Source organism: Vipera ursinii (genome assembly GCF_947247035.1).
Source record: "Vipera ursinii genome assembly, chromosome: 6".
Lineage (NCBI taxonomy): Eukaryota > Metazoa > Chordata > Lepidosauria > Squamata > Viperidae > Vipera > Vipera ursinii.
In genome coordinates, this window is record NC_139515.1 from 4,854,800 (window position 1) to 4,870,766 (window position 15,967).

The following is a 15,967-nucleotide window of genomic DNA, read 5'->3' on the forward strand; positions in this document are numbered from 1 at the left end:
GGTTTGATCGCCTTGCAGTCCAAGGGACTCACAGGATTCTTCTCCAGCACCAGATTTCAAAGCCTTCAATTCTTTGGCGCTCAGCCTTTCTTATGGTCCAACTTTCACAGCCATACATTGCAACTGGGAAGACCATAGCCTTGACTATACGCACTTTTGTTGACAGGGTGATGTCTCTGCTTTTTAGTGTGCTGTCGAGATTTGCCATGGGTTTCCTCCCAAGGAGCAAGCGTCTTTTAATTTCTTAGCTACAGTCCCCATCTGCAGTGATCTTTCCTCAAGATACTGGCATCTAATTCTATTCTGTGCTTGAGACCTCTCTTAAGTTATCTTTAGCTGTTCTGCTATTAAAAATTGTGTTTCTCTTCTTATCAGGCATGGAGAATGAGGATCACACATTAAGTTCCAATTAAGCTGATTTATTGCTCATACTTATACATAAGAATCTAGCCAACTAGCCGTCAGTTGGCACCAGATAAGAGTTATTCAAAATGGGTTGGACAGATCATTTGTGCCGTGGTGGGATTCAGCTAGTTTGCACCAGTTTGGTAGAACTGGTAGCTAAATTTTGCTGAGTTCAGAGAAGCGGCTGCTTCCGGAAGTCCATTCTAGGCCTTGGAGGCCTGGAGGAGGCCTCCCAGGCCTAGAGCAGCCCACCAGAAGTGTGTGGATACCACTTCCGGAAGTCTGTTCTAGGCCTGGAGGAGGCCTCCCAAGTCTAAAAAGGCCCACCAGAAGTGCTTGGATGCCACTTCCGGAAGCCTGTGTTAGGCCTCGGAGACCTGGAGGAGGCCTCCCAGGACTAGAATGGCCTGCCAGAAGTGCATGAATGCCACTTCCGGAAGTCTGTTCTAGGCCTCGGAGGTCCAGGCCTGCACCCAATAAGATAACCAGTTGTTCAGGTATTTGAATCCCACCACTGCATTTGTGGGAACATAAGGACTCTAGGCTGATTCCTTTCTTGACTCCAACCCCAGGATCTGCCATTCCTTCTCCCACACGCAGTACTTTCAATATGAATACTGCTGTGGATTCAATCCAATATTGTGAAAGAGCTAAAATAGAAACTTACGAATTGTTGTAGGCACCACCAATGTCACAGTCACATGGCGAGCATCCATATGCATGACTTCCAAGACCCCAATAGCCTTCCTACAATAGGAAAGAAATGGGGAGGGATTACCCCAGTGTGTGAGTTCAATTAAAAATGTACAGGTAGTCCTCGACTTACGACCACAATTGAGCCCAGAATTTATGCTGCTCAGCAAGACACATCAATTGAGCTCTGCCTCATTTTAAGACCTTTCTTGCCGCAGATATTAAGTGAATCCCTGCAGTTGTTAAGTTCATAACACGGTTGTTAAGTGAATATGGCTTCCCCATGGACTTTTCTTGTCAGAAGGTTGCAAAAGGGGATCACATGACCCCAGGACATTGTGACCGTCATAAATATGAGTCAGTTGCCAAGCATCTGAATTTTGATCACCTGACACGGGCATGCTGCAACGGTTGTGTGCAAAATGGTCATAAGTCACTTTTTTCAGTGCCGTTGTAACTTCAAATGGTCACTAAACAAACTGTTGTAAAGTTGAGGACTACTTGTATACTACTACTTGTGTATTACTACTGATGTTTGGATTAAAAGACAGGGAAAACAAAGGGAACGACACCAAGGAAAGTCCTAAGCAAGTAACTCTGCTTGAAAAACTTCCCAGTACATACAAGACAGTGTTCGCAACGTTGTCCAGTGACAAATTCCTGGCATACACACTCTCCAGATTCTGGGTTGCAAACAGAGAAAGGCAAACTGCCCAATGAGTCACACCTGCAGGCTGAAAAGACAGAATTCCAGATCACCATCTGGGTGAGAAGCAGAAACGTCTGACAGCTTGGCTTAGTCCGCACAATGTAGCAACAGCACTTAGACTTATATACCGCTTCACAGTACTTTACAGCCCTCTCTAATCTGTTTACAAGTGTCAGCATAATTGCCCCCAATAATCCGGGTCCTCAATTTACCTTGGAAGGATAGAAGCCTGAGTCAACCTTGAGTTGGTCAGGATCGAACTCCTGGCAGTGAGCAGAATTAGCCTGCAAAGCTGCATTCTAACCACTGCGCCACCACCAGGGCTCTTGTAACAAGTACAGTGAGCTTACAGCATCCCATATGTGCCTGTGTGCAACTTCATAGTCCACTACCAAAGGGGCAGAGCTTGAGTTGCAATAGTGCAATGCTTGTGTCCTTATTTGCTTTGGCCAAAGATGCTCTTTTCAAGAGGCAACTGGACTTTCCTTGTTTTTCCTTGAGGATGTTTCGCTTCTCAGCCAAGAAGCTTCTTCAATCCTGACTGAATGGTGGGGAATGGAAGGATTTATGCTCCTTGCAGTCATCTGGTCGTTAGCACTCTTTCTGAGACTCTCCTTTCATTCCCCACCAAGGGCTGAGAGGCACAAGGGAACCGTTTCAAAACAATTTTGTAACCCATGGGATAAGTGTTTAAGCTGAAAACATGAAGGTTTGATAAATAAATAAAAATGTTTGTTCCCCTTCATTTCAGGACAGCATGTAACAGAAGCTAACATACAGCAGTGGCCAAAATTGTGGAAACATTTTAGGAAAAGTGTACAGTTAGAAATGCCACCTTTGGTTAAATTTCCACCCATTTTTTTCCTTCTAATTTCTTTATAACTGTATTATTATTATTATTATTTATTAAATTTTTATTTAGCCTTGTTCACTTAGTAATACTATTTGACATTGCTTTCTGGGCCACCAGACAACTCTTGGCACCATTACTTTAATTTTATTACATTTTACAAGCTCACTACATGAAAGAACACAAAAAACCCACAACCAACTTGACAGCCATCACATAACACGCTGACAAATGTCCTCCTCTCGGCTTCAATACATGACATTGATGACTGAGTCATTACTGTGATCCGATTGGCTCATTGCCAAAACAAGATGACACCCGATTGGCCCTCTAAACACTCATACTCATTGGCTACAATCAGATGAAGGAAAGCTACCTGATATCAATTTAAGCCAGGAGCAGGCAACCTTGGCTCTTTTATGACTCGTGGACTTCAACTCCCAGAATTCCTGAGCCAGCATAGGAGAACTTTGGCCCCTTCATGGCTTCTGTACTTCAACTCCCAGAATTCCTGAGCCAGCCTGGCTCAGCTTGGAAACCTCTCCCTTTCCCCTCAGCATGGCTGGCTCAGGAATTCTGGGAGTTGAAGTCCATGAGTCATAAAAGAGCCAAGGTTGCCTACCCCTGATCTAAGCATGTTGTGCTTCCTTTTTCTGGTTATTTGGCTATCATAGATTACAGTACAGATAATTGAACAAACTTTGTCGCATTACATTCTTGATTAAATTATCTATCCATTGAGATATAATTTTATGGTACTACTCCAAAAAATAAAAGTGGTGTTATTAAACCTCAAACCTCAAAAATGCACTTTCCCCAAAAGATTTCCACAATTTTGGCCACTATTGTAAACATTTGTTCATACTTCAAACAGTGTAAAAATTTTCTTCGTATTCTTCTCCCTGCAGCGAAGAACCAGTGAAATCACAGAATTTCAAGGCAGGCAACTGAGTATTTTGAAATGCAACTCACGCCTGCGTTTTTCACACTGTGACTTAAAATCTTCAAGCCCTGGACCACAAGAAAAGGAAAGAAAAACGCGTACGTTGACAGCCCAGTGGATCGCTTCCGTTTATTCCATAGTGGTGCGGCTTGCACTTGTCACAATGGACTCCTTCGACGTTGGACTTGCAAAGACACTGGCCGGCAATGGTTCCAAGGACGGGATCTGAATGACTCTGGCACAGCCCATTTTGCAGAGTGCCTTCTGGATCGCAGTCACAAGCTAGGGACAGACAAGACAAATACCAGTATATGAGGGAGCAGCGTGACGCTTTGGTAAAAACACCATCCCGATTAATACGGGTCAAATCAAACAAGTTCACAGCCAGCCGTACGAAGTCGTCTGAACCCAACCCACTGGATCATCTCACAAAGAGCTTCACGCTTACCGATGCACACATGAGGATCTCTCATGGTCTTCTGAGGATCTTGGTAGAAGAAAGGCTTGCATCGCTCGCAGTGCTGCCCCGTTGTGTTGTGCTGACAGTCTTCACAAACTCCGCCTGTAGTACGGTTGTTAGCGAGGTACACGGCCATATCAAAGTGGCAAGTTTCCGAATGGTTGTTGCATTCACATTCTGAAACAGAAAGCAAATGCAATCGGGCCTTCCCACACCAGTAGGAACCAGATGCATCCAAGCACCAAAATAGAGTATGAACATAGTGAAAGGGGTTATTTCCTGTAAGGGATCCTGGTGTCATGGTTCCGACAAATGCAGTACTTCAAAGAACTTCAAGGCATTGTTTACCTTAAAGAATCTTGTATTATACTCGCATAGCTTCCGCACGTATGTATTTGGAGCCAAGATCTGAGTTCTCCTCCCCTGAACACTTCTTATTAAACACAATTCCCTCCCTTCATTTAACGTCATAAATCACATTCTCCAATTAGTTTAAAATGCAAACTTCCCCTCCTGTTTAGCAACCTGCCAAATTCTGATCTTCTCTTATTACAAACAGTCTTGAGATACGTTCTCCCTACTCCCCCCCAGCGCCCACTAATTCTAGCTCTAAAAATAGTATACGAGTTAAAGGAAGGCTACATCTCCCTATGTTGTCAAGCAAGAACATCCAATGTTAGCAGCATTGACACCTGGGTAGCTGGTATCACATAGAAGCATAAAGGTAAAGTTAAAGGTTTTCCCCTGTCAAGTCACGTCCGACTCTAGGGGACAGTACTCATCTTCATTTCTTGGATGAGGGAGCCAGCGTTGTCCGAACACATTTCCGTGGTCATGTGGCCAGCATGGCTATACCCTGAGGCACATTGAACATACTGTTATTTTTCCCATCTAAGTGGTACCTATTAATCTATTCGCACTTGCATGGCGCTCAGATCTCAAAGCCAGGATGTCAGCTTTCCAGCTGACAAGCTCACCACCTTTAACCACTGTGTTCTGTACCAGCCTGCTACCGGCCTTGCAGAAAAGGCAACCCCTTTACAGACGGCAAAAGGCTGGAATACGTCTGCCAAATTTATTACACAAACAAAACATGAAACAAGATACCGGAGCTTTGAAACACTATCGGAGCGGTTGCTTTCAGCAAACCAGCCCTCCCCCAAACATTCCCTTTATAAAGAGTTCAGGGTGTGGCCTCTCTTTGCCTCCTTCCGAGAAGTCCCACAGCCTTCCTCTGCTTGCTCCTACTTGACTGCCTCCTGCGTCGGGCGTCCTTGAACCGGGCCAGCTGTGGGTCATCTTCATCCACACTGTCAGGCTCACACAGCTGGGTCTCCACCAGGTAGGAGGGGCCTGGCTGGGGGCTCTGCAGAGCCTCAAAGCCATCATCAGCAAGTTCTTCAACACCCCCCTCCTCCCCCTCATCTGAGTCATCCGACCCAACTGCTGAACCCACAGACTGACCCTGAATCACAACACACTGAGCCATTGTGCCCCCCCCCAGAAGCATAACTATAAAAGCATTAACACGTACAATGAAATGAAGATGAAAAAACAAGATGGCCCTAGGGTGGGTTTTTCTCCCTCACTCAACCATCTCCAGCGTAGTGCGTCTGCATTGGGGCCCCCAAGCTACTTGGCAGAGCCAGGTTTTAAAGCTCTTCCAGCAGATCAGAAAGATGGAGGCGGATCTCACTTCCAGTGGCAAGATGTTCCAAAGGACAGGGGCCCCAGCAGAGATTTTGCTGCCCATTAAAACGCTACGTTTATTTTGTTTCCTTTCATTGTTTTTTATTTAGTTTACCTTTTGTTGCCTCTAAAGCTGGGGTGTCAAACTGCCGGCCCGCAGGCTGAATGTGTTGTGGCAAAACCACGCCCACACCATTGCTGGCAATGGAAAAAAAAGTTGCGATATTTCGTGATGTGTTACGTGACATCGCAAGTTTGACACCCCTGCTCTAAAGCATTCCCTGGCATAGCACCAGCCTATCTGCAGGAACGTCAGTCTCCCACCAGATCTGTGGTCCCTTTCATAAAGCAAGGCTGCCTTGTCGAACCCAGGAATTGTGCCTTTTCTGGAGCAGGGCCAACCTGTGGAACAGCATCTTCTCCAAAATCCAGAGAAACCCAACCCTGCAAGACTTTGACTTGGGGGAAGGATCTGAGATTCATCTGTCAGAACTAGGACACTTTGGCTTGGAAGACTCCAAAGGTTTGAGCCAGGAGATTAGGCTAGTCACAATCCTGATCATTTGTGATCAGGATTAACTTTTTGAAAGTTGTGTTCCTTTGGTTATAGGTTGAAGCTTTTGCTTTCATGTGTTTACACCCCCCAGGGTCAAGGCTGTGATACCAGCACCAGTGTAAATAATTAAAATGAAAGACAGGTAGTCCTCAGTTAACGATTGTCATGGGGACCTGAACCTCCTCCATTGCTAAGCCATGTGGCCATAAACCATAATGACACGACTGCATCAAGTTACTACAGCAGCCCTGGTTGCAGTTGTTGGGCACCAGGTCCTTTGGTCACTGTTTACTACTTCCTTCTGTCTTCTCCATGGATTTTGCTTGTTGGAAGCCAGCTGTGGAGATTGCGAATGCAATCACAAGACTGTGAGATGCTGCAACATCCTAACTGCAGGACAGTTGCTAAGCACCCGAATCACAATTGCATGACCAGGGCACACTGGGATGGCTGCAACTTCGAGGACAGGCCTGAAGTCTCCGCGTTCAGCACAGTCATCACGTCAAACAGTCAACCCATGAATGATCATCAACTGAGGACTGCCTGTAGAATAAAATTTCAGCCTGCCTGTAGACCAGGCTGTGTACCCACAAGAGAGCTAAGTCTAGCCCACCTTGAATTCCTTTCTATTCTTATCTCCCACTCATTTCCCTTGACTGTTAGTTGGTCAGATTCTTGTAGAGACCTTAAGCTTGCAATAAATCTTTATACTCATTTGAAGTGCCTGATTTCTCCGGAGCTTGACACTGCCATGCCATTAGATATTCAGCAGGACCACAGGCGATTATTATCCAAAAAATCTGGTAAAAACTAAGCCAATCACTGGAATACTTTGGCAAGCATTTTCCCGGGATCCTTCAGCCGGTCTCCAAGGGACATCTTTGTAGAAATCTTTGCATCGTTCACAGGATGGACCGTCTGTGTTGTGCTCACAGAGACAGTTTCCCTGCACCTGGAACACATCAGTGAAGATTGTGGAAGTGCGTGTCGGCATCCGTGCTTTGCGTTCCTCTAATGTGGCCTGCTAGAAATGAACTTTGGGCAAGGGCCATGGGATTAAACTGCATATCCACAATAAAATGTGCATACGTCATTGTCTAGCATTATGAAACTCTGCTCTTTTAAGAGGCATCGTCTTAGAGCACCCAACTTGTAGAACGTTTGGACACAAAAATGACAGAGTTTAAATGAATTATGATAGCCTGATTGGTACTCAGATATCCTAGCTGTCCTAGCTGTCCTTAGGAACATTTGTCAGGTGCAAAGAATCAGGATCACGCATTAAATTCCAGTTAAGCTAATTTATTGCTCATGCCTACATACCAGAATCTAGTCAGTGAATGGTCAGCACTGAATTGATGCTAGATCAGAGTTAACAGACTTCAAGAGGGATTGGACTCGGATCATTTGTGGCAACGTAACGATTCTAGGCTAAACCCTCTCTTGACTCCACCCTCAGACTCGGCTGCTTCTTCTCATACAATATTTCTGCAATGTTTTCAAGACAACTTTGTGCTCAAATGAAGTCTCCTGGAGAGAGCGCTTTTTCAACTCACCATCCCAGGCTGGTGGAAGACGTCCCCTCGCAGGTTTTCCCCAGCGCCACAGTATCTGGCATGACCATTGCACATGCAGCTCCCACGAACAACCATTTCATACAGCGCGTAGTAGTATTTTTCCGGAAGATTGCCTTTCTTTTCTCCCAGTAAAGTGTCTCCCAACACGTGAAGCTGTGTAAAGTTGATTCTCAGATTTGTAAAAGCAACCAGCTCTGCGGTGGAAAGCGTGGGGAAATGGCAAATTAAGTCACTTTTTTTAGCGCCCTTGTAACTTTGAACGGTCACTAAACAAAGTTTGTAAATCAAGGACTAGCTGTAGTTCCTATAACAGTTGAAAAAGAGAAGAGACGAAGGTGTACAAATTAATTTGAAATTAATTCGCATTTGCAACGCTCTCCAAATCACTTTTCAGCCATTCCATCCAATAACGTTTTGACCTGGTGTTGCAGGTACAATTTCTAACTCTTTATTAACAGTTGTGTTTTGCCAAGCAGCCACAAAATGTTGTTTCGAAGTAAATTAAAATTGGCAAAGGACTGTTTGTTAAAATCCCAACGGTTCCTACCTTGGATGTATGGATCATACACATTTTCTATTTCAAAACCGGGATCCAGAACTTTGAAAATAACCTGCCAACATCCAAAATAATATTTATGAGGTTAAGCGCACGGAGGCAAAAGAACTGACCTGAAATACATTATTATTATTATTATTGTTATTGTTATTGTTATTGTTGTTGTTGTTGTTGTTGTTGTTGTTGTTATTATTATTATTATTATTATTATTATTATTATTATTATTATTATTATTACCAATCCTTAACTACAGAATGAACCGTAAAAGAAGTGTCTGGCAGCTTTCTGACTTCAAGGAAGCTTGACTGGATTTGCACAGCGTGACTTTTGTAATCGCACAGAGAATCAAAATCACTGAAGTCCAATCATGAACGTACCTCCCCTTCGGTTGACGGTTCGATATCTGAATATTTGGAGTCGCAGACAAGGTCCCCAACTGCTTCGGCTGGTTTTGAAGGAATGCCGGGGAAAGAAGCCGCACAATTCTGGGCAAAATATCTGTACACTTTCCAGGTTTGAGCGTAATCGGCAGAGCGTTCCACCAACATGGCGGCAGGACGAAACGTCTGCAAGAGATACAACTTCAGATTGACGTTTGTTTGAAGATTTCAGTTATCAACTCTTAAGCACCTGATACCCCTGTCTATTTATTATTGTGAACAAATACTGGGCAGATTCAGCTTTCACCATGCCTCTATAAAAGAGTTCTTTTCAAGGGTTTACGATGACCTAAAATGAAACTGGCATATATTTGAAGAAAGTGACCTGATTGGATCTCAATTCTATTAAAGAGGATAGTAGACCGTTGTGCAACTGAGCTGTTACCTAGAAATTTTTATGATAATTAACTAAAAATAAATATTCAGTGCCCAATATTTATTGATGGCATGTCTCCAATCTGTTTCTTTTCCTCTTGCATAGCTACCACAGTTGTAAACCACCATTCCAATATCTCAGGGGCTGCCCCAAAGAAGAGGGAGTCAAGCTATTCTCCAAAGCGCCAAAGGGCAGGACAAGAAGCAACAGATGGAAACTAATCAAGGAGAGAAGCAACCTAGAACTAAGGAGAAACTTCCTGACAGTTAGAACAATTAACCAGTGGAACAATTTGCCTCCAGAAGTTGTGCAAATTGAAATTACATCCTGTATCGATACCTTTAACACTATTACACAACAACATCTGCCTATCCAAATCCTTGGGAAGGTCTCTATAGGTGGACAAAAATACCAAATCCAGTCCAAACACCTGGCTGACTGGGCAACGGATATAATTAAATAATATATTGGGCACAACCATTTTAGAGCATGTTCCCAGCATTCACATTTTACTGCATATATTATCTGTTCATTTGGGATCTGATATAGAAACATTTCTCTCTGGTAGCAAACAAATAGACTCACTTGATACTAGGCTGATCAGATCAATTAGCTGCAAATATAGGTAAACACCATTAAGTGTCCCTTATGAGCCACTGCGTCCCTTAGCCATCCATAAAATACAATCAGTCTGCACATTCCTCCTAAAACCCAAAATACTGCAAATCTCTCCTTATTTTACCTGTTGCCACAAGTCTGGTGTGTAAATACACTTAATCGGATTAAATCAGATTTAAAAGCTCAGGAGATGATACGTTTCATTGAATTGTTGCTATAAATGTTAGCTGAAGCATGAAGGGTTTATGTGGATCCGTTGCAGATCTTGGCATCACGAAGGCAAGCTAAAGTGCCTGTTTTGAAATCCTAAATAGGCTAAATTTAGGATATGTTAAATATGAAGAAATGACTGAAAGAGTTTTTTCCCCCCCTCTGCTTTCTTGCTAGTAAAATATGAGAATTGTATATTCTTTTTGAAAAAGGTAGATTGCCTTCCAGGTGATCACAATTCCCAGTCAACAACAGCTAAGTAATTCTGAACTACATCGTATCAATTTTAAACAACATAAAAGCAAAAATTGCCTTAACGTTACCCACTCTAAATAATTGCTAGGCTATTAAATAATTTAAATACTGTATTTTGTGGCTTTGTATGAAGGTACCTTGAAGGTCAGGATAAGATGGCTGAATTGAAACATATTTTCCAAGTCCAACTGAATACTGACATGGTCAACACCTGCAAATTAATAAGCCAGATGCAGATAATACGAAATTAAAAAAACAGGAACAAGAAATATTTATTCCCCCCCTTTCTGAGGAATTAATTGCATTTAGGGTCTATCTTATAGAAACCACTTCAAAGATATATTTTATTTTCAAAATAAAATTGCCAAGGGATTGACATTTTGTGGTACCGCTGAGGTTAATTTTCTGGCTTAAGTAACTCAATTGGATGGCTTATGCTTGCAACTCTCAAGCAATTTTTATAATTATCTTGATTAATATCAGAACGATCACAATTATTTTCCAAGGAATATCCCCCAATCTGCAAGTCTTACCAAGCACAAATTCTTACTATATCCAATTCTATTAATTTTGGATAATAATGAATTGATGTATTGGGGTCACAGATAATAGAAATAAAAATTGTAAACATTCAAATATAATTTTTTTTATCCTGTTTTATTTCTTGCTTTTTTTTCAATACAGTTGCATGGACTAATGTCACTTCAGCATCTTTAAAAATTTAGCATCCAGGTATTCCACACCTGGAATACTGCATCCAGGTCTGGTCACCACATTATAAAAAATATATTGAGACTCTGGAAAGAGTGCAGAGAAAAGCAACAAAGATTATTGTGTAGTGGGTTCTTGGCCGCATGGTCAAACAACAGACAAAGGATCCAGCATGGCAGCTCTTTTATTGGTAGCAGTATCGAACAGGACAAAGGGGTTACCTGTACCCCCTTATATACTTGGCCAGGTGCACTGACAGCCAATCCCTTATTTAGGTTTTCCCGCCGTCCGCTACCAGCCAATCCTGATACGGTACAGCGCCACCTGATGGTCACGCACTGAGCTGCTGCTACGTATATTTTATTATCCCCATACATAACAAAGATGATTAAGGGCCTGGAGATTAAAACATGAAGAACAGTTGCAGGAATTGGGTATGGCTAGTCTAGAGAAGAGAAGGACCAGGGGTGACATGATAGCAGTGTTCCAATATTTGAGGGGGGGGTCTCACCGAGAGGAGGGGATCAACCTATTTTCCAAAGCACCTGAAGTCAGGACAAGAAACAATGGATGGAAACTAATCAAGGAGAGAAGCAACCTGGAATTAAGGAGAAAGTTCCTCCTAACAGTGAAAACAATTAACTAGTGGAAAGGCTTGCCTTCAGAAGTTGTGGGTGCTCCACCACTAGAGGCTTTTAAGAAAAGACTGGACAGCCACTTGTCTGAAATGATAAGTGGAATTTTCCTCCAGTCTGATTTTCCCATGTATTTTACCAGGAAACATAAATAGGGCAGCCTAGAAAAGTCAGTGCCTTCCTAACCATACCAAAGCACTCTGAATTTGTTGGTGACGTCCATTTTTCTCTATGAGTTCATGGTGACCTAACCCTAACACTAAGTGAAATTTTCCTCCAATGGGATAATAATAATAATAATAATAATAATAATAATAATAATAATAATAATAATAATAATGATGATGATGTTGGAAGGGACCTTGGAGGTCATCTAGTCCAACCCCCTGCTCAGGCAGGAAACCCTATACCATTTCAGACAAATGGCTGTCCAGTCTCTTCTTAAAAACGTCCAGTGTTGGAGCATTCACCGCTTCTGGAGGCAGGTTGTTCCACTGGTTAATTGTCCTCACTGTCAGGAAGTTTCTCCTTAGTTCTAGGTTGCTTCTCTCCTTGATGAGTTTCCTTCTGTTGCTTCTTGTCCTGCCTTCAGGCACTTTGGAGAATAGCTTGACTCCTTCTTCTTTGTGGCAGCCCCTGATATATTTGAACCCTACTATTATGTCCCCACTCGTCCTTCTTTTCATTAAACTAGACATCCCCAATTCCAGCAACCGTTCCTTATACATTTTAGTCTCCAGTCCCATAATAATCTTTGTTTCCTATGTATTTTACCAGGAAACATAGATAGGGCAGGCTAGAAAAGTCAATGCCTTCCTAACCATACCCAAGCACTCCGAATTTGTTGGCAATTTCCATTTTGCTTTTTGAGTTCATGGTGACCTAACCCTAACCCTAAGTGGACTATTCCTCCAATGGTATTTTCCCATGTATTTTACCAGGAAACATAGATAGGGCAGGCTAGAAATTCAGTGCCCTCCTAACCATACCCAAGCACTCCGAATTTGTTGGCAATGTCCATTTTGCTCTCCAAGTTCATGGTGATGTAACCCTAACCCTAAAGGTCACCTGCGTCAGCAGGGATTTGGACTAGATCAGGGGTAGGCAACCTTGGCTCTTTTATGACTCGTGGACGTCAACTCCCAGAATTCCTGAGCCACCCTGGCTCAGGAATTCTGAGAGTTGAAGTGCACGAGTCATAAGAGAGCCAAGGTTGCCTACCCCTGGACTAGATGACCTCCAGGGTCCCTTCCAGCTCTGTTATTCAGCTAAATAGAAAATATTCAATGCTGCTGCAAATAATTAACCACCTCCTGTAGTTCCAAATGTGAAATTGTGTTGCAGGAAAAGGCCGCCGCTCTGCTTGGTGTTAGGCTCCAAGCCATCAATTCGTTTAGTTGGGTAATTTCATAAACTGGCATTGCTACAAAAGAAATATTAAGCTTTCTGACAACACCGTCCCCAGGCAGGGATTTGCCACTTTGCTCGTGAGATCGTCAGACAGAGGTTGAGCAGATGACAGCCCGACCAAATTGGCAAAAGAAATAAAACCAGCCAAAACCGCTCACCGTTTTCAGATTGCCACCACTTCTTCCGATCGCGTTCCAAACGCGCAACGACGTTTTCGATGGAGTGGCTGTTGCTTTGGAAAAGTGGGTGATAGGGGTGCCTGGAATCGCAGGTGAAACATTTCTTCTTCTCCTAGAAAAGGGTAGAAACAAACACAAAGAATAGAATAGAGCTGGAAGGGACCTTGAAGGTCTTCTAGTCCAGCCCTCTGCTCAAGCAGAAGAACCTATACCATCTCAGACAGGTGAATGTCCAGCCTCTTCTTAAAAACTTCCAGTGATGGGGCGCCCATAACTCCAGGAGTCAAACTATTCCATTGTTCTCGCTGTCAGGAAATTTCTCCTTAGGTTCCAGATTGGATCTCCCTTTAAAAGAAGCTTCCACCCATTGCTTCTTGTGCTGTCCTCTGGGACTTTGGAGAATAAGTTGATCCCCCCTCTTCTCTGTGACCGGCCCTCAAATATTGGAAGACAGTGATCATGTATGTCATCCCTAAACCTAGAATAGAATAGAATAGAATAGAATAGAATAGAATAGAATAGAATAGAATAGAATAGAATAGAATAGAATAGAATAGAATAGAATAGAATAATAGAATAGAATAGAATAGGAATAGAATAGAATAGAATAGAATAGAATAGAATAGAATAATGGAATGGAATGGAATGGAATGGAATGGAATGGAGTGGAGTGGAGTGGAGTAGAGTAGAGTAGAGTAGAGTAGAGTAGAGTAGAGTAGAGTAGAGTAGAGTAGAATAGAATAGAATAGAATAGAATAGAATAGAATAGAATAGAATAGAATAGAATAGAAAATATGAAATGGAATGGAATGGAATAGAATAGAATAGAATAGAATAGAATAGAATAGAATAGAATAGAATAGAATAGAATAGAATAGAATAGAATAGAATAGAATAGAATAGAATAGAATAGAATAATGGAATGGAATGGAATGGAATGGAATGCAATGGAATAGAATAGAATAGAATAGAATAGAATAGAATAGAATAGAATAGAATAGAATAGAATAGAATAGAATAGAATAGAATAATGGAATGGAATGGAATGGAATGGAATGCAATGGAATAGAATAGAATAGAATAGAATAGAATAGAATAGAATAGAATAGAATAGAAAAATGGAATGGAATGGCATGGAATGGAATGGAACGGAACGGAACAGAACAGAACAGAATAGAATAGAATAGAAGCTGGAAGGGACCTGGGAGGTCTTGTAGTCCAGCCCCTTGCTCAAGTAGGAGAACCTATACCATTTCAGACAAGTGACTGTCTAGCCTCTTCTTAAAGATCTCCAGTGTTGGAGCATTCACAACTTCTGGTGGCAAGTCATACCACTGGTTAATTGTTCTAACTGTCAGGAAGTTTCTCCTTAGTTCCAGGTTGCTTCTCTCCTTGACCAGTTTCCAACCGTTGTTTCTCGTCCATCACATTTGGGGGTTCAGCAGTGATGGTTTCTTAGTAGACCAATGGATTTCAATTCCCCCCCCCAAAGTTGTTTTTGCAAGTGCCAAATGTGGAGAAGGGAGATGAGTTGACAAAATAGTGATTTGCACATGCCTTGGGCTTTTCATCCTTGCCTGCTTCTTTGCTCTCAGAAGTGAGAAGGGAATGTCTGCCTCATGGGTGCAATTTGACGGAGGAGATGAGAGATGGTGTCACCTTACAAGCCTCCTGTGTCTGTTTCTGCCTGTTCTCTTTCCTGAAAAGTCTCACCCTTTCTGCTTATTCTCTTTCCAGGAAAATCCCAGCCAGGGGAGGGAGAAAGCAGATTAGTTTGGTAATGCAAAGGCCACATGATTGGGGTTAGCCAGCTGAAGCCAGTTGAAGCCCCTAACCAGTGGAACAGCCTGCCTCCAGAGGTGGTGAATGCTCCAACACTGGAGGTTTTTAAGAAGAGACTGGACAGCCATTTGCCTGAAATGGTATAAGGTTTCCTGCCTGAGCAGGGGGTTGGACTAGATGACCTCCAAGGTACCTTCCAACTTTATTATTATTATTATTATTATTATTATTATTATTATTATTATTATTATTATTATTATTATTATTTGTTCCAAATTGGGGTAGAATGGGGTGGGATTACAGAAGTGAACCCAGTGCAGACTTAATGCCAAGACTTCGGATGATTTGAAGTCAGTAAGATCTAATATGCTCATCAGAATGGTGAACTGATTTTTGTCACTTATACCGCATCCAGTTTTGGTCACCATGATGTAAAAAAGATGTTGAGACTGTAGAAAGAGTGCAGAGAAGAGCAACAAAGATGATCAGGGGACTGGAGGCTAAAACATATAAAGAACAGTTGCTGGAATTGGGTATGTCTAATTTAATGAAGAGAAGGACAAGGGGTGACATGATAGCAGTGTTCCAATATCTCAGGGGCTGCCCCAAAGAAGAGGGAGTCAAGCTATTCTCCAAAGCACCTTGAAGGCAGGACAAGAAGCAATGGATGGAAACTCATTAAGGAGAGAAGCAACCTAGAACTAAGGAGAAATTTCCTGACAGTGAGAACAATTAATCAGTGGAATAGCCTGTCTCCAGAAGCTGTGAATGCTCCAACACTGGAAGTTTTTAAGAAGATATTGGACAGCCATTTGTCTGAAATGGTCTAGGATTTCCTACCTGAGCAGGGGTTGGACTAGATGACCTCCAAGGTCCCTTCCAAAATCATCATCATCATCATAGAATAACGGA

The 15,967-nt window shown here is 42.4% G+C and overlaps 1 protein-coding gene across 1 annotated transcript in view; it reads right to left on the reverse strand.

Moving 5' to 3' along the window:
* LAMB4 (laminin subunit beta 4) overlaps positions 1-15,967 on the reverse strand; it is a gene marked incomplete at both ends in the record, with an annotated part of 71,517 nt that overhangs the window by 38,077 nt on the left and 17,473 nt on the right. Inside the window, 10 exons of the mRNA XM_083366539.1 lie at positions 1,073-1,152; positions 1,723-1,832; positions 3,703-3,882; positions 4,049-4,237; positions 7,137-7,257; positions 7,862-8,076; positions 8,430-8,493; positions 8,817-9,005; positions 10,476-10,549; positions 13,253-13,385. Coding sequence (XP_083222665.1) covers positions 1,073-1,152; positions 1,723-1,832; positions 3,703-3,882; positions 4,049-4,237; positions 7,137-7,257; positions 7,862-8,076; positions 8,430-8,493; positions 8,817-9,005; positions 10,476-10,549; positions 13,253-13,385 — 1,355 coding nt within the window. The remainder of the gene's footprint in view (positions 1-1,072; positions 1,153-1,722; positions 1,833-3,702; positions 3,883-4,048; positions 4,238-7,136; positions 7,258-7,861; positions 8,077-8,429; positions 8,494-8,816; positions 9,006-10,475; positions 10,550-13,252; positions 13,386-15,967) is intronic.